The sequence below is a fragment of the Triturus cristatus genome, chromosome 9 (assembly GCF_964204655.1).
Source record: "Triturus cristatus chromosome 9, aTriCri1.1, whole genome shotgun sequence".
Taxonomy (NCBI): Eukaryota; Metazoa; Chordata; class Amphibia; order Caudata; family Salamandridae; genus Triturus; species Triturus cristatus.
The window spans coordinates 429,103,502-429,128,083 of NC_140592.1; the positions used below are offsets into that span (position 1 = coordinate 429,103,502).

The 24,582-nt window shown below is 44.7% G+C and overlaps 1 protein-coding gene across 1 annotated transcript in view; it reads right to left on the reverse strand.

Annotated features, from left to right (window-relative positions):
• LOC146798095 (cytochrome P450 2G1-like) overlaps positions 1 to 24,582 on the reverse strand; it is an 899,064-nt gene that overhangs the window by 223,934 nt on the left and 650,548 nt on the right. Inside the window, exon 5 of the mRNA XM_085625314.1 lies at positions 6,699 to 6,875. Coding sequence (XP_085481440.1) covers positions 6,699 to 6,875 — 177 coding nt within the window. The remainder of the gene's footprint in view (positions 1 to 6,698; positions 6,876 to 24,582) is intronic.

Sequence of the window (24,582 nt, forward strand, 5' to 3'; positions counted from 1 at the left end):
CAGCCTTACACCCTACGGACATGTGTTTTCCATGTCTCTCTTTTTGGTCCACGAACAAGTGAAGGTCGCTAATGGTAAAAACGCCGATCTGAATTTGCTATAAAGTGCACATGTGAAAAGTTTGGATATCTTGTCTAAATAGGGTTCAAATTCTAATATCCACTTTTACAGACCTTTGCCCTGTTACACCCACCTTCTGCGCCCCCATCTAAGCCATTTGCCAAGTTTTTCCAAATTTGACGTGATTCTGCTATTTTTTTGTCATCGTCCATGATGTTTATATTCCCAAGTGTGCATAATGTACCAATGTAAATGTCGCCAGTACTATCTTTTTGGTAGGAAATCCTCCTTTGTCTATTTAAAGAATGTATTCTATTTATATACGTCTTGTCTTTTCATCGTTGCCTCGCAATAACGTTTTACTGGATTGCTAGCTGAAGAGACATGTATTCACATTATCATTTAGTTGCTTTAATTCATAGGACATTGAAATTAATAGCCATGTGATAAGCATACACTTTCCCTGTCTGCTTTACTTCCCTTTTTCACCTTGCTGTGCTGCCCTACGCCACAGTGAAAAGGAATGAATGCACCGCACTCCTGTCCTTTCGCCCTGTGCTGCCGCCAGTTTTGACAGCCTAGCGCCAATGGTGGCACTTTGTGCCTCCATTGCGTGGAGAATTGTTTTTGTGGAGAAAGTGGCATCTTCCTGCACAGAAACAATCCCAAGAGGCATTTTCCTCTTTCTAGGTGTACTGCAGAAGGCAGCACACATAGAAAGAGGAAAAAAATGAGGAGACATAAATATATTTCTCCTTGTTATGCCTGACCTTGGAAGGCTTAAGGATTTGGTGCATCCCCAGATTTAAATGATTTAGTAAGTCTGGGGCAACATCAAAATCCATGGGTGTTGCTGGGAAACATCCACCGCAACGTCCATGGAACACCTCTCGAGCGCACTGTAGGGCAATGCAGCGATTTGCGCTGTGTCGCCTTACTCAAGATTTATGAGGCCACTGAAATCCACGCAGGGTGGCTTTGGGTGGCTTAAGAAGTCTGATACAGACTCCTGCATCATGCATGAACCACCTTACGTGGTGCAAAAGTGACGTAAGGCTCTCATTTTAAGCCCCTAAAAGTTACTTTCAGATGCCTCTAAAAACTTTAAGGAAGAATCATTCTTGCAGAGGCCACCAACAGTGTCCAGTTCAGGGCCAATTGTTACTGGTCAGCAGGAAAAAGGCCTCTTGCAGCTTGTTGTGCCCGTGTAGTCACACAGGAGGACTGCCAACTAACCCTTGGGGCCATATGTACAAGGACTGGCGAAAACTACCGCTAACGCTAGTTAGCGGCAGTATTCTTACCGCTGTGTACCGGTGAAAACTATCACCTTGTTAGTGACGTATGTACAACACGTCGCTACATGGCAATAGCTTCAGGGATCAGCGGTGAAAACTGCCACTTACAGCGTGATGGCAATAGGAATTCCGGCGTTAGCGGGTGAAAACCAACAAAATGCCCATTAGAGGCAAAAAAACGCACGTTAGTCAGCCCAACATGTTTTTTTTGTTGCCTCTAATAGAAAAACTAGCCTATCAGTCAAACTCCAATAGGTAAATAGGCAAAAAAAACAATGAAATGCAGAATGGAGCAGCCAGGGCCGAGTGCAGCACAGATCAACAACCCCTTCAATTCACCCAACCTCCAGGTTGAGAGCCTGGATGGTTTGCAGGACCTGCATCTGGAACCTGGATGCCTCACTGGACCTGCGTCTGGAGCATGGAGTGGGAGGCAGAGGAGCTTTAGAGTTGATGAGCCGTGTCAGGAGACATTGAGGCACGGCGATCGCCTGTACCTGGTGGTGAAGTCTGGCCGGTCGCATGGAGACACATTGCTGACCTGTGTGAGAAGACCGCCTTGCGCCCCTTGGCGCTATGAATGGTAGAGGCGCTCCTGTGCACCAAGGTAGGGAGGTCTGCATCGCATTCTACGATCTACCACTACACCGGGGTGCATGGAGGGGATTACCAACTGAGGGCGGCATCTCCCTGCATCACAGGCCGGATGAGGTTGCGCTGGCCGGACGCTGTCGAGGGTGAAGCCCCTGAGCTGTGCCAAACTTGTGTGGCAGGAGTGCTGCAAGTTCATGCCATCAACTGCATCGGGAGGTTCACCAGCGGACTTGGCAGCGACTGCTGTACCCAGGCTTGTGCAATCCCACCTAACTGAGGCTCCTGTTGGCTGAATCACAGATTTGGAGAGAGTTTAGCGGGTTGCGCCATGGTGTCAATGTTCAGGTAAGGAGAAGGTGGGACATGTAGAGGAGGAGGTCCGGTGGCCGAGTCGCACAGGCCCAGCACCTGTAGATGACGCACCTCCAGTGTTGGCTTATCCGCTATGGTGGAAGAGCATTGCCCCACTGCTTTCAAGCAGTGCAAGAAGAGGAACAATCATCACATGATGATAACTTCCTGCTGTTATTGTGCCACGTTTCCTTTGCCGGCGGGAGGGTGGGTAGTGCTGCTCCACTCACATAGCAGGGCAGGGGCAGAGTGGCATGCCCACTCATGTGTGCAGTGACTGTTTGGTCAGCCCGCTCAGGCCGCACAAAGCAGTCATGCGCACTGTCCTGTTCGCATGCATGGAGAACATGCCCACACCTCCAGCCCCTGGCTGAATGCCTCATCCCAGTGCCAATGACCAATCCCAACGCTGCCTTGCAGCTTTGTGATTGGCTTAGTGGAGGGAGCCTGGCTGCCTACTTCCTATTCCTGGAAGCAGACTCAGGAGAGCCGGAGCAACAAAGACACGGGTCTCGGCCTCGAGGTAAGATTTCTCTCATTTCAATATTTACAACACTCGCTCACACATACACCCCCGCGTCCACACCCTTTCCAGTGTTCTTTCCAGCGTTTCCCGCCTCCCAGCTGTCCAGTCCCCCCTCATCACTTCTCAATGGTGGCCGCTGTACGGCCACACGCACCGGGGTGTACCACTGGTGTGCCAAAGGTATATATGGAGGTACGACGCATTCCATTACAATGCATACTAATTCTAGGCATATTGCAACAGTAGGAAAGGTGTTGGATTGTGGAGATGTCTACTTAACTATTCTCACTTCAGTGAGTGCAACCCTAAAACTAACCCTTGCACCCCAAAGCAACCCTGAACACTACAATTCATCTGTGAACCCCCCAAACACCTTAAAAATCATATTTGACCCAAATGCACACCTTCATTTTCATATTTGACCCAAATGCACAACCCCATTTTCATGTTTGATCCAAATGCACACCTCCATTTTCATATTTGACCCAAATGCACACCCCATTTCCATATTTAACCCAAATGCACACCCCAGTTTTTAAGATAGACCCCAAAACAGACCCTGAAATTCAAATATTACCCATAATACACCCCACATTTCATCTCCGACACCCGCAACGCATTCCTACCCTAAAAGTTAAAAATACCCCATTACTGACCTTACAATGTGTTGTAGTGGAATGCGATGTAAAGGCACCTGTGTGGTTGGATTTGCGTTGTAAAGGCATTACAATGTAATGCCTGCATTTTAATGGACGTCTCCTGTGCCAAAGGAAAGTCATAGGCAAGCCCGTCTGCGTCCGTCTACCCCTGGACCATGCTCAGCACTAAGGACCCTTCCTCTTGGACACTCCACCCCTACGGCGCCAGCACCCTCCTCGCCATCTACCCTGGATGCTACATCACCTGCCAGGACCAACATCTGCTCCGGACCAGACATCGCCATCGCCATCACTGACGGCTACTAAACCACCCACAAGCATCACCCCGGCCGTCCAGGAGGAGGCATTGCCACACATACAGAAGCACACTCCGACTGACCACGCACTGTAATGACCAAACGGTGACCATGTAACACCTTAACTTCCCGATCTGGTCCAACCCCATCCTCTGCAGCACCCGCATCTGCAGGCCCCCCGGGCCATGGACACCCATTCTCAAATTCCATTGCAGACCTTATTGCACACCAGGCTCTTCCATCCGCTGATGACATCCTACTCGGGGAACTCAAATTCCACCTGGACAACCCCATGACCAGAACATCACCCCCTCCTGGGGTAGCTCCCCAACATCAGACTCAAGCAGCTAGTCCACGCAGCAAGCCACATAGCAGGACAAACAGTTGAGCACGTCTCTTCCGCCAGCTGGACCTTCAACTACAGCCACACTACCTGGACTGACCATCATTGTATACATCACGTCTTTACCATGCCCACCATACACAACTGCCATCATCGCCCCCCTCGAAGCTGTTACAAGGCCAGTGACGTATGTATTGTGAACTTCCCCAGCACCACCACTCCACCAACGCTTACAGACAATGACACTGCAGCATGCAACCGCCACCGATGGATCTCTAACAGCGCCAACACCCAGGCACCCCTCTAGAACAGCACTGCATCAGTACCTTATGCCTGCATGATGGCAGGCATAAGGGTGATGCAGTGCTACAGGGATAGGCTGGCCCCATGCATTGCTGGAGTTGCGTCATGGTTGTGACAAGACTACAGCAATGCGTTACTTTAGCACAGACAGATACGTCAGGATTTAAGACGTATCTGTCATTACTTGTCTCATGGAGCGCTGTGTAGTGAATACAGCGCATCCATGGTGTCGCAAGCAGGGGGTAGTGAAAAGTGTTGCAACGCTGTCTTCTCGCAGCGCTGCAGCACTTTTCATGAGTGACGCCCAGGAATGCGCACTCTCTTATTGATGGTGCACAGTCCTGCCCTGTAGTTTTGACACAGGGCAGCGCAGCAACATTGCTTGCAGCGCAGTCCAGCAACAAAACCTGCTGAAATGAGGCCCCAAGTGTTATCTCCATTTTTAAGACCAGCTATTTTCTGGTCTTTGAAAACTGGCTGTAACTGCAGTTAGAGGCAGTTGTTTTGGTCCTCCAAACTTAAAGAATCCCCTTGTAAATATTGCAAAGTGGGGTTGGCGGCCGTTTGTGCACAGGAACGCCTCCCTTGCATGTCATTCTCACTAACAGAAGTGGCGATCTAGATAATGGACGTTTTTGCCAGAAAATTGCCTCTAACAGAGGTTAGCGACAGCTTGTACATATGGTGATAAAAATATCGCTGCAAAACCATCGGAAAAGTGCCGCTAAGTCAGCGTTAACTCCTTGAATATATGCTCCTTACAGTCCACTTCTTAGTTCTGGGTGCAAGTGGGAGCAGATCCAGCCTTTCATATTGCTATACAGGTCTCAAACATCAAGTCCTGTCCTCTTCTGTCCTTCCGCAGGCCGAGAATGTGTTCTGATGAGCTGTGGGTGAAGTGCCAGCTTTGTAAGATTTACTAGCCAGCTGGTGGAGGTGACTCCTGGACACTCCCTAACAAATGAGAAAAGGTTCCCAGGGGCAACCCTTTCCACTTCTGCAGCAAATCCTGTTTGTCCTACTGCAGATTATCCAACAGTGTATTTTTCTGAGGCAAATCCAACACGGCAGAATCTATCTGCCCCTTAAGGGAGCTTGGGTGTCAGTGTGTGTGTCTAATACAGTGACATCAGAGCAAGGATTGCATTACTTAAGAACTGAAGACATTGCAGTAATATTACCAGGAGACCCACATGAAGCAGAAAGGAAACACTACTGAAAATAAACCACTCTCTGGCTATATTCTTGACACTGCTATGCAACAGCATCTTGCTCACGATTGACAGCATATTTAACCACTGCATTGTGAACTGCATTTCTACAGAGAGAACAGCACAATGGTTTCAATGTCTGATATTCAATGAGTGTCTGTAAACATATATTTTAATATAATAAAAATAATCATTATTTGTAAAGCACGAACATATCACCCCTTAAGGTTTCAATGCGCTGAGGGCTGTCGGGGAGATTAAGTGAACTATTGCCCAGAGTCACAGGATGCTGAGCTGGGCTGCTGCCGGGCCAGCCCCTCTGGCCACTGCACAACACCTCTCCCTCAAGTGCCTGCTTGTGCATGTATGTGTATGTGGATTTGTATCTGCTTATCCAGGTGACTGTATGAGCTTGATATTGAATGTGTCTGGGCACACACACACACACAGATCTTGGTAATTCCTTAACCCCTTGGCTGCGGCAGATATTCCGCCGCAGCCAAGGGGGAGTTTGGGGGCAGCGCGGTGGCGCTGTGCTCATGATGGAGCCACTCCGTCATGTGCCACGGTTGAGCTGTGCTCATGACGGAGTGGTTCCGTCACGACTCCGCCCACTGCGCTAATCGCCCGCACAGGCGGGGAATTAGCGCCGCGTGGGCGGAGCGGCCGCCAACGGCCGCAGCATGACGGAACCACTCCGTCATGAGCACAGGGCACCCGTGGCTCATGACGGAGTGGTTCCGTCATGAGCGGGGAAGGGGTTAATGAACGCCGACGTATAGTTGACGATTTTTTATTAGAGCAGCCAAACAAAGTACGCCTCATAGAGATATTACATCAAAGCAAAGCCTCAAAAACCAATAATCGAAGTAGTGGGAATGTGATTATTCTTGCAGTTGTCCTCAGCATACCATGAGAAAGGATCAGAGTTATTTAGCAAGTAGTCACATCAATATGATATTTGCTACCCTTAAACTGAATTGATAGTTCTAAACATTGTATAAGACATAAAATGTTACAAATATGAAATAAAAAAAGTAATTTGGTTTGCTTTTACCTGCTCCATCTTCTTTAGAAAACAGTCAATGTAGTCTCGAGTGACACTGGGGTCAAATGATTCCTGGTTACTCTTCACTCTGTCTGCGCCAAATTGAATTATCTCCTCCATATATTTGAAAATTCCTTGATGTGGGCCGGGTAAAAACTTCATAATGCGTGGAAACATGTCATACATCTGTGGACATGAAATGCAAAATATTTATATTGTCATTACTTTAAGAAAACAATTTCAGTCTTGCACGGGTTAAAAAGCAAACTCAAGAATAAACACCAGCTGTAAAAAGCATTCATTAGGAAAAACATTCTAATTTCCAATGCATTCTTTCACAAAATGCAGCTTGCATATGTAAATGCTTTTACTAGAGTATATTTTTCTGCCACAAGTAGTAGTAAATTCATGCAAGTGGTAGGTGGTGCGTATAACAAAGCATGTTTATCCTTTTAAGTTCAGGAGTTCCCATAAACGTCTACATTTGTAAGCATCCATAAAATGAAATCAAATCATTTCCCATTATGGAAATTGTAGTAGATGTATGCTATAAACAATTATGCACAGTAGAAAAATAGAGGGTCCTATTTACGAGAAACTAATGCAGTGCGGTGCCGCAAATCATTTTGCTGTGCCGCACAGCATTAGTTCCAAGACACAGGAATGCAACATATTTACAACAATATGACGCATCTCAGTGCTTTTCCCTACGCTGGCGCAGAAACTGCTGCCATGCGCCAGCGCACGCACACTTGCACCATGATGCAAGTCTGCCTGCATCATGGGGAATTTGTTTTTGTACACAAAAACAATCAATTAAGGTGATTTTCTCTTCCAATGCGTGCTGTAGAATCAGCCGTGGCCCGTGGAGGGAGTTCCCATGGGGCAGAAAGGCGGGGCGGGGGAGGGACAGGGTGGGGGGTTCTAAACACCAGAATATGGATAATTGTAGGTAAGTAAACAATTAAATAAATAAAACGATTTTCGTTGCGCGCCCTGCATCGCATTTGCGGTGCAGGGCGCACAACAAAATTTGTTTTATTTATTTAATTGTTTACTTACCTGCAATTATCCATATTCCCGTGTTTAGAACCCCCCACCCTGTCCCTCCCCAGGCCCGCCTTTCCACCCCACGGGAACTCCCTCCACGGGCCGCGGCTGTGTAGAATCCAGCAGGCATTGAAAAAGGAAAAAAACGAGGCAAAATGAAAACATTTCTCCACGTTACGCACCCCTGGGGGTGGTGTAGCATTCGGACGCAATTCCAGGTTTACGATTGCTCGTAAATCTGGAAATGCATCAGTGGCATAGGTGTTGCGTGGAAACACCCACAGCAACACCCATGTCACGCCCCTAATACGCAAAGTGTTGCATGAAACGGGGCGATATTTAAAAGCATATATAAAGCCATGCAGGGTGTCTTTACGTGTGCTTGTAAGTATCACGCAGCAGGTTGTGCGGCCGGTGCATCACGCACCGGCAGTGCAAGGGGCTTGTAAATAATCCCCAGAATTGCAGGGAATGTGTCACTTAAAATTCCCAGAAGTACAACTGGAATCTAACTGAAATCCATAAGTAGCATATTTACACCATCACAAAGGCATTCTTTTACATTTGCACATTTAGTACTTTTTGTGCATAGCCTCTTTGCCTTGATGAAAACACAGAGACACTGTAAATAATGATTGAGTTGGAACACCCATACTTGTCTATTGGCTGAATCAGCTACAGAATGAAACATCATTGGTGAAATCTTCGCCAACAGGGGCTTTTTAACCAACAAGCTAGCTGATGGATGTTAGGAAACTTGGCTAACCCTTGCAGATGGGATTTCATCCTGTCCCGTGCATGCTGGGTGCCTCTGCCTGATGCTTTGACTTCATCCACCTCTTACTGGTGTATAATAGAACTGTTCAGCCCAGAGGAGCCTCAGACTCCCACCTGGTCTGACACCACTATCCTTTTGGTAGGGAAGGCTGCTCTGACTGCTGAAAGGAGCCCTGATGATTGGGCACCTGGCCTCCCAGGAGAAAGCCATGGCTTCTCCCACTTCTCACAGTTTGAATTTCACAGCTGGCGGACCAGAGGGCTCCCAGACTCCTCTCTGGTCAAACGTCACCCTACCATGGAAGGAAAGGTCACTGTAGTCAGTGTATTTGGGAAAAGATCCCTTCAGGCATGAACTCTGGCTTCATTCCACCTCTTGTCGGTCATTTTTGGAGCAGGTCAGCCTAGAGGTACCCCTGATATGCCACTCTGTCCTATCTATAGAAGATTCAATCAATCAATCAGGGTTCCCCCCGTAAGGCGCTGGGGGAGGGGGGGGGGGCACAACTCAATTAGCAGAAGAGCCAGATCTTGAGAGCCTTCCTGAAGGTGTTCTGGGAGGGGCGAGTCTGATGTCTGACGGGAGTTCATTCCAGATTTTGGCCCCAATGTAAGAGAAGGATCTTCTGTCTGCTCTGGCTCTGTGAATGCATGGCGTTTAGCCAGTGCGAGTTTGGAAGATCAGAGGTTCCTTTTGGCTACGTGGAAGTTGATTTTGTCATTGAGGTATTTGGGTCCGGTGTTGTGCAGGCATTTGTAGGCGTGGGTGAGGATTTTGAAGGTAACTCTTTTCTCCACGGGAAGCCAGTGGAGCGTTCGAAGTTGTTGGCTGATGTGTTTGTGCCGGGGATGCCGAGGATGAGTTGGGCGGCAGTATTCTGTATCATCTGGAGTTTTCGGAGTAGGGACTTGTTCATGCCGGCGTATAGTGCATTTCCATAGTCCAGTCTGCTGGTGATGAGTCTATGGGTGACTGTCTTCCTTGACTCCGGGGGGATCCATTTGAAAGTCTTGTGGAGGATGCGGAGGGTGTTGAACCGCTGAAGGCGACGGCATTGACCTGTCGGTTCATGGTGAGGGATGAGTCGAGTACAATGCCGAGGTTTTTGGCGTGGTCCGAGGGAGTCGGTGGGTTTCCGTAGGCTGTCAGCCACCAGGTGTTGTCCAAAGCTGAAGGGGTGGTTCCGAGTACGAGGGCTTCTGTCTTCTCGGCGTTGAGCTTGAGGCAGCTGTTGGTCATCCAGCGGCCTCCTTTAAAGTAGGGGAGGGGGATGGGAAAGCGCATCTGGGAGGCGGGAAGTGGTGATCAGGAGCTGGGCGGGGTCTAATGAGCGCCTGAAATCAGAGTAAGGAGGAGACAGACAAAAGAGAATAAAACTATAAGCAAAAACAAAGACTAAAGACAAAAAACAAGGCAATCAGGCAATTAGGCAATACAATGCGGCAATGCAATCAGGACAGGCACAGAGATCGGGTCGGGAGTGGTCTCGAACCCAGCTCTATGAGGTCAGCGGGCACACGCTGTTGGAAAGTGGATTATTAGTAGTGATAAGTAGCAACTTACCACTAGTAATAAGGCTGCAAACACAATAAAAGGGTCAAGCAAGGTCTCAATACATTTTTCCCTTGATAGCTGGCAATGAGCAGGTAGGCGTAACTTAGGAAGACAGGTGTGTAAAGACTTTAAAAACACCAATACATTAAATAAGTAAGACACAAGACACAATATAAATCCAACTCCAATTTATAAAAATAGTTTCTATTTTCCTGAACAAATAGACACCAAAATGACAAAGAAATCTCCAGTGTAGGGAACTGGAGATATGAGTTCTTAAAGATTTAACATTTTCTAGTGTTTAAAAACATATAGCGCCACTTTGGGACATCTGGTCGCGCTTGACTAGGACAAAGTCAAAGTTTGAGGTCAACAAAGATGGAGCCCTGGTCGGAATCAGTTAGAAGGAGGCCTCGGTCAAAATTTTACATTTACACTCAGTCATTTTTCTGGAGCTTTTTCCCTTGATAGCGAACAAGGCACTTTATCAGGCAGGATTCAGTGCGGGTTCACCGGCTTGAGTTTCAGTGGGACGAACCTAAAATCCAGGCTGGGTCGCGGCGGATGGTAGCCGGCTTGATCTGTGACATTGAGTCGGTCCCCTTATGGAGCTTTTTTCCAAAAGTTGCTCCAAACTTCTGGAACTTCTTCCTGAAGTTCCTCTTGACGGTTTGAAGTGTCCAAAAGTGTCCAAAACAAATATTCCAAGGGTCTGGAATCTCCTAGATAGTTCTTGGGAGCTCTGGACTACAATTCCCACAATGCACTTGGCCAAATCCTTAAACGTCCACTGGACGCATTCCAGGACGGGGACTCTTGGTGGAGATGGTGCAGGTGGCTCTGTTAACCTGTAACTTGCAGGGAGTCCACTCCTTAGGCTATCAGATTCAGGCATATTTCTTCTGATGCAGAGTCCCACAGTGGCAGCAGGTGCAGTCCTGGTGAGTGGAGTCCTGTTGGTGCAGGGCAGAGAGTCAGCAGGGCAGTCCTTCTTCTTCTTGTCTCTTAAGTCAGCAGATCTGAGGAGTTATGCAGCTCTCCCATATTTATCCATGGTTTCTGGGCTTCAAGCAGGGGGGCACCCCTGACAAATGGGATGCAGGGTGCCACCCAGGTGCATGACTACTTCTTCTAAAATGTGGCCTATTCTTATCCAGGAAGCATCTTTCTTTCAAAATCCAGCATGGAGGAATTATTTGCGAAGGGGCAGAATCAGGCTGACCCTACCCACTGGTGTGGCTAATTTTCCTAAACACTCCCTTTCCAACCCTCTGCCTGATCTAATTACAGAGGCTGCTATGTGGCTGAAAAAGCACAATGTGGGGGTGGGCCTGTGCTGTCCAAAAGTGACATTCTTCCTTTGAAGACCAGTTTGGCTACCCCTCACCCCCTTCCTGCCATCTGCTCTCTAGCTCGTGCTTCTCCGCCCACAGAAAACTTATTGTGTCATCTAACAAGAGTATTCTGCCCTCATCAGGCAGCACTGGCACATCTTGGGAGCAGGCTGGCCAATTAGGAGAGAACATCTGGAAAGCTGGACATTGGCTCACAGAAAAGATAGTTTAATACTTCTTTCCTGTAACAGTTATTACAAATCATACAGGTGCAAATTGTTGGATTTATCTCAACTATTAATTTGAGATGTCTAAGAAATTTGCAGTTTTTCCCTTACCAGGGCTTATAAAATATATTTTATAAGGTCCCTGGTTATAGTTATAAGGCCTCCTACCCCTGGGCACCTAGGGAAGGCCTTAGGGGTGACTTACATGTATAAATAATGTAGATTAATACTTTGGAAGTACCTTTAAATACAAAGTTGAATGTGCATATAATTTCAATTTAAAAGCAGCCTGCAAGGCAAGGGTGACTTTTAAAATGACAGCAGGCACCAAAGTAGCACACATTCAGTGCAGGAAATCTAGTGGACCTCCAAGCCCTATTATATACTATAGACTTAAATGTGGTTTGAATTCCCCTTGCATTATTATCTACAAGGGACTAACAGAGGTTTGTCATTCTCAATTGTAATTATACCAAATTACCACATACTTTTAACACAGAGCACAGGTCTTGGGTCTGGTTAGCCGAGCCCAGGGCACACTGAAGGTCAGAAAACCAGCAACTAGTGGTCAAAATTGGGCCAGAAAAGTGGGGACACACTGCAAACAGGTCCTGATTTCTCACACACACTCTGCATGCTGGCTGCTGACAACTAAGCCATTTGGCCCTGGATGCCCCAGAGTCATATCCATCTTTCTGTGGTTTAAATACGCCTGCCTTACATCTTTGGCACCTAGTAACAAAATCATTTTCATCAACTATTGAGTCCCTCTGAAGTGAGACATAAGGAACCCAGTGGAAGAAACAAGCTGCAGATAGCCGGGCCAGCCATCCCTCAGGTCAGCAAGTTGGCCAAACATCTACAAGATGGCCCTTGCCAGTCAGTGACCAGATGGCCCAGGCCAAGCATCGAACAAAGTGACCAGGCACATAGCAGTTGAAGACCAGAACAGTCATGCACACTAAGATCGGTGTTCACGAGACACCTTCACAGAGCCACCCATTTGCTTGGTATTTAGCAGCGACTGATGAAAGTATGGTACTAGCTACACAGTCCAAAAGTAGGCGGCCCTGCACTGGAATGTCAGCTTCATGTCCCTGCCTGCTCTCTAAGAAGGCAGGCTTGGAAAAGAGGCTGATCAAACAGGGCTGAAAGGCAGTCATAGAACCGTGTGCTCTGTGCACACCGAGTGACAGAGGGAACGCTTGAGTGTATATATGCAACCTCCTGGAGCCCTTGTAGAGCTCAAAAAGTAAAATGAGCCCTCACTAGGACTTCCAGTGCAGCTCAAATTTGTAGGCATGTAATGATTTTCAATGGCGTGGGCAACTATATTTCAGGGCAAGAGACAACCAGATGGCTAATCTTGAAGGACGGCCATCTGGTCACACTGTGTCTCATGGAACGGGTTCACTCATCATTGGAGGGACCAGCCTGCCATTGAATTACTCAGCAGGCTGAATTGTCAGACCTGGGACTCATATACAAAGCTGTGGGATGCCTCGTGGAGTTCTGGCCCAGGGCATGGACACACCTTTTCATCCTGGCCAAGCAGGAGCACCCTCCTGGTGCCTGCGGTTACATGTCCCGGGCACTTTGAGACACAGTGGGCTGGAGAATGAAGATCGGGGACAGGGGCTTCAAATACTCAAGGTCAGTTAGAGTTCTGATGGGGAACTAATCAGATCTTCTTAACATGGCCAGTCAGCAGAGCCCAGAGATGGAAACTTCTGCTCTTGGGCCAGAAGGAGCACTCTCAGCCGGAGACTGGTCAGAGCTTCTTTACCCAGCCAAGCAGGGGAGACCTCCTAGGGACTGTGAGACCCCCATATTAGTCCCTAAGTGACACCATGGGTCGTAGAATAAAGTCCAGGGATGAGGACTTCCAACATAAGCCGGCCAGAGCTCCTGATCCTGGTAAAAAGAACTGAATGTGCAGATAAGTGGCAAGGGTGAGCCCGAGGCCCTGTTGCTAGCACACCAGAGCTCTGCCCCCTCACTAGGTCACATGCACATGAGCCGCTGGCTAGGAACTGCTTCCGGCTCAGAAAAGCCGCAATTGGTGTTAGAGGCACAATGTGGTCAGGTTCATGAGATTCAGCGTAGCATCGCCAGCCCTCGATGCTGACAGGAGTAAATCCATGCTACAAGGGCAGATTGTGACAGGGAGCAGAGGGAGCGGAGAAGGCCATCAGGTGCCTCGTGGAGCTAAGGAGGTCCTCTGTGATCAAGGAATCGCCCCCAGTCAACCAACCCAGCCCTGCTGAGGGTCCCTGAACAGCCATATACCTGCTAGTTATCCCAATGTTTTTCTCAAACTGGTAGCAGTCATCAGTCCTGTTCGTGCAAAAAACAAAATCAATAGGCTTTAAAAAGCTAAACAGATAATTACCCCCGGAAAATGATGGACAGTTAGAAGTTAACTTTAAACAACCCCTAGTAAGTTGAATGGACAAAGGCATGCAGCAATTTGTTTTGAGGAGAGCAGGAGTTGTAGCAGGTGTTGGAGCCCCAGCTTTGAGTCCGTTATCAGTATATCAGAGGGCAAAGAGCAAAGCTGCCTAAATAAATATTCTTGCGGTAAGGAGGGAGAAGAATTCTGCAAGAAAAGGGAGTGTAATAGACAAATTAACAGAGCCACTCTCTCCAGCCCTGTTGTCTAGTATGTCCTCTCCGTCTGCTATGGTTTAACCTGGTCCCCCATGGATTTAGCCGTTACTAGGGAGACTCAGTGATTGAATCTGTCTCAGCTCTTCAGTCTGGAAGTACTAAAAATATGCTGGGAATAGAATGCCCTGGGATTACTACCAGTTCAAAACATAACAGCAGTAGTGGAAAAGCAGCAACAGCCACAACTGTCACTGGCGCAGGGGTGAGAGTGGCTGATAAGACCCATGAGGACTGTCCTTTATTTGCAAAAAATTACAAACCATCATTGGATGACTTAAATGATTGGTCAGAGGACCAGGGTTCAGGTAAAGACCAGTACGCAAACCCACTGCTAGCACGGCAACAGCTCCTATGATGAGTGGAACAGCATGAAGTGTTGAATGAAATATGGAGGTAGGAGTCATTAAAGTTCCATTTGCACTCCCCAAGTTGTAGATACACCAGGACCCACAAGATTAGTTCAAGAATATGCACCTCAAAACCCTCAGGAGTTATAGAATGCTACTGATATGGCTCCAAATCAACATTAAATCAATTAAGCTGACCCATCTAGTTATTGCCAACCCTTACTGAATCAGTTCCAGCAGCTCTTTGAACTGTCCTAGCTGAGGTTAGAGAATGCAAAAGTTCACAGGCCCAGGAAATTGCCACAGTTAACTTAAGGTTAGATAAAATCGAGGCTATGGTACAACAAATTCTGGAGAGAATTAAAGAACTTGAACAGTGAGTGTCAGATATGGAGGACCATTCCTCAAGCTGGGATGGTGATATTGGTCCTCTTCAAAAGAAACCACAGGATTCACAGATGAAAGTGCCTTTAATATGGTAAACGGGGAAACTGTGGGGATTAATGGAGCAAATGGGTTTTGAAAAAGCTCTCATATCCCTCCTACATAGGCTTCACACCCCCACAACAGTTGCCGTACGCTATGGTACTAGTGGGTAGAAGACGAGCCCAATTGCATCTACAGAAGGCATTTGGCAGGGCTGTATTTTAGCTCTGTTTCTCTTTCTATGGCATACAAATTGTTTGGAGACTTTTTTAACACAGAAGGAACTTGATTTCCCAAAAACTGGAGGCAAACCGATTCCATTGTTATAATATGTGGACAATACTGTTTTATTGGTTTTGACAGGCAATAGCCTCCAAAAGTCACTTAATGCTTTTACTGATTTTATGGCATCATTGGATTTGAAAGTGAATTTTATTAAATTTTACGTCATGGTCTGTGGCCCTAAAGGTACTAAAACAAGAAAATTTGAGGTTAGGGGCAAGACAATTGACAAGATCATTTTTTTTAGATACTTAGGGAACATTTTTAATGATACTATGAAATGGGACAATCTCATCACAGCCAGGGTACAACACACTAGTCGGGTGGTGGAAGGATTATTTTGATTTGCCCGCAAGCTTGGCCATAAACCAGTGAGAGAACTGGGTTCTCTCTATAAAGTGAAATGTTTGTCAGTGGCAGCCTATGGGGTGGGAGTCTGGGCCTACTACAGCGCCCAACAGCTGCAGGTCCTGGAAAATAAATTATAAAGAGATTATTAATGGTTCCGAATAGTGCCCCGCATACTTTTGCTATCAGGATCTTGGGTTGGCCTATCACTAACATCGAATTGCTATTGCCCCATTGCTTTTATGGGCCAAGATTTGGATATCTGAGGACTTAACGTTCTCAAGAGATGTTATCCAAGACTGTATTAACTTAGATAGTGCACTGTCCATTCCATTGCTTCGCTTTGTGAAGGCAAATCTATATGAGCTAGGTTTGGGGCATTATTATGACAATCCTGCAAGTATTAACACAAACAAATGTTAAAGAGCGGTGAGGGTCACAGAACTCGTGTGCACAGGTGAGTATTCTAGGTGTATCACTTATTGGTTAGATATTCATAGAAACCGCTCACTTCTGATGATCCACTGCCCAGAGGTCATCTAACAAAAGATTAAATCTACACAGAAGGAGCCCTGATAATGTCCCATCGGGGACAAAACGCGTAGGCTAACTGTATTGAAATATTGATTGAACTGTGTTTTGAAGAGTTTGGAACAAGTGTCAATAAAGACATGTGGACACGGAAGCTTGCATTGGAATTTTGATTATTTATGGACTTCAATAATCAATTGTGGATGAATTCATACTAATTGTATGCTCCTTCTGTGTGGATTTAAGTATTAACCCAAAGGCTAAAAACATTGTAAAAGAGGTATTTTTGCCAGGCCCATCTGCGCCGTGTGCAATTGATACACCAGATCCCCTTTACACATCCCCCGGAGAACAGAAATGTTATCTAACCTTTACCACTAACATACAAGCACGATTTTTCCTTGACTAGGTATCGACTTAACACATTGCACTATTTAGTGGCATGCCCTAAACAACCAGGTTGGGTCCATAGTTTATCGTCCTGTCCGTGTGACAACTTAGTAGAACAGAGCATATTGCACTTTGTTTTGTTTTGCCCGCTTCATAAAGAGCAGAGGGAGCAATTTTAAATCCCATTACTGAGGGAAATAAGGCCATGTACTTATATTGACGGTTTTAATTTTTTGCTGTTTTTGTCTTCTTCAACTATCTGTACTGCTGTTTTTAATTTTATCATTGTTGCAATGTCAATAAGAAAACGCTACAAACTATTTCAAATGAAGATATTTTTACTAATTCTTTCTTACAGATTGGCTACATGGACTATATTGTATGGGTGATACTAGAGATGGATGTTTTGGGCATTTCATATTAGGGTCCATATTTCTATTTAATATGTATGTACTTTTTCTAGTGATTGTTTCTATTATCTGTTTTTATTCATGCTTCCGTAATCACGATACATACATTTTTTCTCTGTAATATATTTGTGTCAGACTTTTATGGTTATTGTAACCGAATAAAGTTAATTTGACTTGACTTGACACAGGTAAAAATCGATGAAATGGAGAACTATGCAAGACATTATTCTCAGCTTTACGGGTATTCCATAAGATAATGAACGTTTAAACGGTCAATCTAACCCACTGTTATATATGGAAACAATGATTAAAGAACACATACTCCAGAACTCACTAGAAGGGCACACAGGGTCCCACCACAACGTTCAGCAGGGACCAAGTATCTGAGAACAATGATTGTAAACTTTGCAGATGTTCATATAAGAGAAGCCATTCTAAGTAATGCAAATCACAAAAAGGATACTTTACTAGTTGATGGATCAAGAGTTAGAGTATTCTCGGATATGCCAGCACTTGCAGCTCGACGGTGAAGGGAATTTGTAGGGCTGATTGGCCAATTTAAGAGTGCAGTAGCCAGGGCCGGACTGGGAACAGAAACCAGCACTGGCAAATTTCTGCTCCACCAGCCCTGGGAGCGGGGGTGGTGGGGGTGATTGGGGGAGAAGCGGTGCTAGCAAGAAGCATTGCTCCCGCTTTTGTTACAGGGGGCAGATATTGCAGCACTGCTGGAAAACTGGCCACCAGTGACAAAAATGGCCCCCACCCCTCCAGCCCATTGGGGAAATGTCCAGAGTCCGCTATGGCCAGTCCACCCTTGGCAGGAGCACAGACATCCATCATCCAACAGTCTAACTGAAAATCTTATTCAAAACCCTATTTCATCTATGTGTTACTCTCGAGGAAGCTCATGATCTGCTACAAAAAGTGATTCAAGCAAACAAAGAGCAGTATTAAACAGGTGGCTAGATCAGTAGTAAACAAAAAGTGTTAAGAGAAGATATGGCTATGGTTTATAAATACTATTCTGGTAACAAACTCATGCAATCTGCTACATTGATACTTTTGTACGTTGGACACTGGGCACTTTTAATAGTTCTATAGTTTTGCACCATTTTGTTTTTTTTAGATTCAAAACTGGGCCACCTTGCTATGGTTTTGCATCAGAACCTGCTTATAGTCTGTATTTACTGGTCTTTTTTGTTTGGCACGGCGCGTAAGAAGGAGTTGTAGTATGATGTTAAGAATGTATTAAGAATGTATAATACTGCCAGATTGCAGAATTTCTATGTCCTTATCCAGCTAAAAGCGAATGGCCCAGGCACAAAGTAATCCACGGTTTGATATTATCCAGACGGCAGGCAAAAACGAGGAGCCATCTTTTTTGCACAGGTACTTTTTTCAAACTGTCAGCACTTTGACTCTTGCATTCTATGCACTTTATACACGTTTGCACTTTTCAGAGAGTAGCACTTTGGTCATTGAGCAATGGTTGCACTTTAGCTCCAGCCTACAGACTGAAAGTAGGCTTCTTTTGTTTTGGGGCTATAAGCTTTTGGACTAGTTAGTTATAAGCCAATGCACTGATGGGTACTTTCTAGATGGCGAGGGGAGAACTTTGAGTTACCCTGTTATACAAGCTCTTTCTGTTCCAAATCGTGTAGCAATTTATGACGGTCTTGATGATGTCTAAAAGCGATAATTCAACTTTTCAGAGGTGGTGGGTGTAAAAGCATATGGGCAGATGCCAACATATTTTGGGCGGGCTGAGGAGGGGAGTTAAGGGCCATTCCCCTCTTCGGATGGGGGAAGGGAGGGGAGCAGGTGGGGGAGGGATGTGTAGCAGGGGTATGCAGATAAAAAAGAGCAAGGTGAAAGCAGGTTGGGAAGGGGTAAGCTATAAAAGTATAAGCAGAAGTGAGGGGGTATTGCTAAGTGTTGAAATGATGGAAAGAAGGGTTAAGGGTCAAGTTCAGGTATCCAACTGTTGGATGGTTATGTCAAAGGCAACAAGGAGGGTGAAAAATACCAGAATAATTAGTGGTGGTATGTTTAAACTGAGGAAATAGCACAAAGGATAAAGATAATCTCATCTTATGTAAATGGTCTTTTAAATGCACGTAAAAATGGGTATCCTGTTTGCAAATACGTTGGACTGGAAGGTGATACGGGATGAAGAAGCAAGATGGATCGGAACTGAGGTTAAAGTTGCTGGGGTCCTCCTTTCTTTTTTGAATTATTATGGCTCAATTTACAATGATACTAATGCCTCAGTGCAGATTTATGATCTGCTAAAAATGATCAAGTTTCCATAGTTATGAGAGGGGTCTTCAATTTTATACAAGATCTATGATTAGACATCTCAAATAAGACTAAGCAACAATTTAAACCAAAGACCTCAAATTTGATTAGGATTATGAAGCAAGGCTTTGCCTTACTAGATCCATGGGGATCAGATCCCCCGGGCCTCTACCAGTTTACATGTTACTCTGCAAGGTTTAAAACAGCTTCTCGCTTGGATTTCTACTTGGTGGATAAGTTCTTACAAACAGGTGGTTCAGAGATTGTTCATTCTCAGACCACTCTATAGTTTCCCAAGTCATTATAGCATCACCTCAACAAAGAACAAATGCCAGATGGCAGTTTGATAAATCTCTGCTTATGGGCCAAATTAGAGTTGAAGAAATGCATACATTTTTACAGCTGTTTTTTAAGGACAATATTAATACAGCCCAAGGTTTTAAGGTGTGGGAAGGTTTTAAGGCCTCTTTCCAGGGTCTGATTATCTCTTGTAGAGCTAGGCTGCCTGATCAAAGAGCACAGAAGAAAGATATGTTGCAGAACACAGTAGAATGGGCCAGGAGTGAACTCAACTTGTCAATCTTCGGAGACTGTGATGAAAAGGTACTAAAGCAAGAATTGGTGAGAGCAAAAGAACAATTAAAAATTATTTTTATTCTAGAAGATATAACAGGAAGTAAGGCATAGCAACAAAAAATGTATAAAGGAAGCCAGCAGCATATTGGTAAACTCTTAGCATGGTCTACGAAAATGTAGCAGAATAGTCAAATAATCACACAAATGAGAGACCCTAATACTGCAATTGTGGTCAAAGACAAAGATAGGATAGCAGAAGTCTTTCTTCTTCATTTTAAACAAATTTATGCTGCAATATCGGCAATGGATAAACACGATTTAGAAGACTACTTCAGCACATGCCATCTACCACAACTTACTGGAGATAATATCAAATCCTTAAATAAGCCCATTGAGCTGGCAGAACTGGCTGAAACACTAAAAGGTATGGCTAGTGCTAAGGCTAGTGAGAACAATGGTATTCCTGTGGAAACATATAAGGTATTTTTAGCCGATCTCTTCCTATTTTTAATATTTCTATAAATCAAATTAGGGATGAGATCCCTATCTCTAAAAGATTTAAATAGTCAGTTGTGATTAGTATCCTCAAAGAAAATAAAGATCCAAGTGACCCTAATTCATATCGCCTAATAAGATTACTAAACACAGATTATGAGCTATTTATGAAAATCTGGCCAAACAGAATCGCTCCAAATGCTCAACAAGTGATCCACGCTGATCCAACAGGATTCCTGCCAGGCAGATCAATGGCCACCAATAAGCTAGTTCTGGTGAAGGCTATTGATTATTTTTCAGTCAACAAGGATGAGGCTGCAATTTTAATAATGGACACAGAAAAGGCTTTCAGCCTTGTTAACTGCCAGGTCCTAATTTTAATTTTAGGGAAGTTTGGTTTCCCCTCCCTACTGATAACAATGTTGAAGGAAGTATACAAGGGGGCCAAAGCTAAGATAATTATTAATGCGTAACAGGTAGGAGAGATCGAGATTAAGTGGGGCACCCGTCAAGGATGCCCACTATCTCCACTCCTGTTATCTCTCTTCATTGAGCCACTTGCGGTTAAAATCCAGTCTAATACTTACATTTTAGCTTCTATAATGGGGATGCAAAAACAACTTTTCGCGGACCACATAATCTTATATTTTAAGGCTGAAAGTGCAAACATACAGAAAGCGCTGAAGGAAATCCAGGCTTTTACAGGTCTAGGTGGGTACAAAGTAAACCAGTCTAAAACAGAGTTGCTTCTGTTTAACACCCAGCTACCAGTAGGGCTGCAGTCTTCGACACAACGGCCCATAAGGTATCTGGGTTTATATGTAACAATTGATTATATGCAACTGTTACACCTAAACTCCAGGAATACATTCACAAAGGTAAAAAGGTTATTACACAGCTAGTCACTACTGCCTTTGTCATTGGTGGGTTGAGTCTCATTAGTTAAACTATCAATACTCCCCGTGTTTGTACATTTTTTGGGAACCTCCCCTGAGAGTGCCAAATTCATACTTTGGGGAATTAGATACAATTATTTGTGGGTTTATATGGGCAAAAAAGCAAGTTTGTGTAAAACTATTCACCCTTCAACTAGACACAAAGTACAGGGGGCTAGCATTACCTTATTTTACAACGTATTACCAGGCATCTTTGGCTAATCAGTCTATACAGTTAGCAACAACACCTTCGAAGTACGATCATTTTCTTTTAAATCATATACTAACAGAAAGCACAACTAAGTTGCCTGGTTTTCTTGAGTTAGCAAAACTACCCAAGAAAATGATGTATAAAGTTACACCGACAATGGCATACCACTCCCAGTTATTTTTTAAAGCATGTAATGTACCGGTATACCATGTACTTACCTCACACCAAGACTGTCAGATAAGAATTCTACAGTTTTCTCAAGTGGTCCTGCAGTCCTGGAGAAATCTAGGCTTTCAGAAGCTAATGTGATTTTTATAATCTTACTAATTTGATATCATGGGAATCGATATTACAGGACTTTGGTACCCAAGCACTTTGGTTAATTTGTTTTCAAATAACCAGTTTCCTTAGAAATAATTACATGATGAATAACAACACAGCAATAGCCATATAAGGTGTATAAACAATACGGAATTGTATGGAATGGGAAACTGATATTCTTTGTTAAGTCAAAGTATGAATAGTAAATGTGTGGAGCTTTTGCTTCCTACGATTTTTCAGGATACGGGCTGCAGATTCAATATTAAAGAATGGCAGCTAGTGTGCTAGGTGGGACACAAAGCCTTAAGACCAGCCAACTTTAAAAGAATACCTTTTCTATCCAGATGGTTGGCATATTACACACCGCATACTCTTCATTAAATGTTTCTATCAACCTTGGATCGATGTTTGCGATGAAAGGTGAATGGGACAGGTGGTTGGGTACATATATATTTTTCATGCCCTAGTATACAGCAATGTTTGTAGGAGGTTTGTATGATTATTAGTCATTAAATGTCATTAGCTATCCTTCCATCAAAATCTTTGGTGTTATTTGGCTTCTCGCATAAGGGCCCCCAGCTAACAAAACATCTGCAGTATTTCATCTGTAACACAATAGCGGTAGCTAGTTACTTAGTACTGTGGAATTGGACGTCATCAAAGGCACAGACAATGGGTCAGTGGTTTACCAAGTTGGCCCAGTTCCACCAGTTCGAGGAGGCATATGCAAAAAGAATAGGGCAGAATATTCTTCAAACTCACTCTCAATATAAGATACAGATTATTATGTATACTATATAAATTGATATGTGCTGTAGGGAAAGGCAAACATCTGCTCTGGGTGTTAGAGGGCAATGCTTCTTGTTAGATCTTAGTTTTGTTTTTATGTATATTTTCAAATGCTGTGTTTTGTATGTTATGCAAGTAGAAAAAAATATGGATATTGCTGCTAAAAGGAATAGCTGTTTTATGCTATTTGTAATTGAATGAAGTGAATGACTAAGTCCCTTTTAGCTGCCCTATACTAGAGTATCTATTAATGTATTGATTTGCCTGTATTTCTCTCTTGCTAAAAAAAAAAGAATAAATAAAAAGCCAGCCAGAGCTCTGACCTGAGACTCCATGGGAGCTTCCTACTCCACCCAAGCAGGGAAGACTTTTCTGGCCCTGTGGGGCTCCATCCCAGCCACTTTAGTACACAACAGGCTGGAGAATTGAGTCCAGGAATGGGAGTTTACACCTCCAGGCAAGCTGGAGCTCTGATGTGTGCTGCATTTAGAGATTCCTAACCTGCTCAAGAAGGAAAGATCTTCCAGAGACTGTGGTAGCTCGCCCAGCCAGTTTTGCTTTGAGACACAGTGCTCCAGAGAATTGGCCACCACTGGGCCATCAGGAGCTCTGACCAGTGTCCCAGTCAGTTTCTTAACATACCCAAGCTTTCCAGGACTATGGAACACCCATCCCAGGCCCTTTGTAACATGTTGGTAAAGAGAATGAAGCTCAGGGGTTTAAGTTTCCATTTTCAAGCCAGCCAGAGCTCCGAACCTAGGTTCAGTCAGAGATTCTTAACTCACCCGAGCAGGGGAGACCTCCCGGGCCCAAGGGACCCCTTTGCAAGCAAATTGAAGCTCAGCAGTCCAGGAATGGTATCCTAGGGGGAGGGGCCTCCATCCAGAGCTTCTTAACCTGGCCAATGAGGCGGAGTACTTCTTGGGCCTGCAGGATACCATCCAGCCAGTTTGAGACACAGTGAACAGGAACATGGAGCCAAGGATCTTGGCTTCCCCCAGGGGCACAAAGACCCTACTTTGACTCTTTAAAAAAAAAGTAATGAAGATTGGTCAAACAATGCCAAAGTAATAGGCAAGTCAAAAAAAGATTTTCCTATAGAAACTAGGTCCTAACTATAATTAACTACTGGCAACATACAGTAGGATAAATATTATCCCAGTAGGTAGTTATAGTTAGGACCTATTTTCCATAGGAAATCAGCAACATTCTATTTCCAATAACTTTGGCGCCGGTCGACGAATCTTCGAGAATTTTCAAAACTCATGGGGTGCTCCGGTCCGCTCCTATCCTGAAAGTTTCGGGGTGTATTGGCAAGCAGGGGCCGAGAAAAAAGGGGGGTCCCAAAACGTGTTTTCCCCCTGCAATTTTCCATGGGAAACTTTAGCCGTGGCTACAGCCCAAACTGCTGAACGGAATTACCTCAAAATTGGCAAAGAGGTAGCTCTTGGTTCAGAAAGGTGCCTTTTTGTTAAATGGTGTAAATCTGTTCAGTAGTTCCTGAGAAATTATAAAAAGAAAAAATATCGATATCTGGGCGGAGCTTAACGACACATCTCATCGTGGGAACTGATTGGCTGTCAGCACTTCATCCTGGAATTGCTGGCAGCCATCTTGGGGCCAATATAAAAGATAGAACCCCTTTGAAATGCATTGTAGTTAATAGAAGGTTTTGAGGGTCACCAACAGGAGAACTATTAAAGGTAATAACAGACTTTAGTTACATTAGAATTCATTTGTTGATGGTACCATACTAATTTTAGGAATTGTGGTGTGTTCTAAGGTGATTTTACCTTGTGAAAAACCTTCTGCTGGGATATCATGAATCATGTATGAGAGAAAACTATTTTCTCATGCTTGTCCCATAGAGGTTTGGAAGGTGCTCCAGAAGCTAAAATGAGAGCATATTTTCTGTAAATTC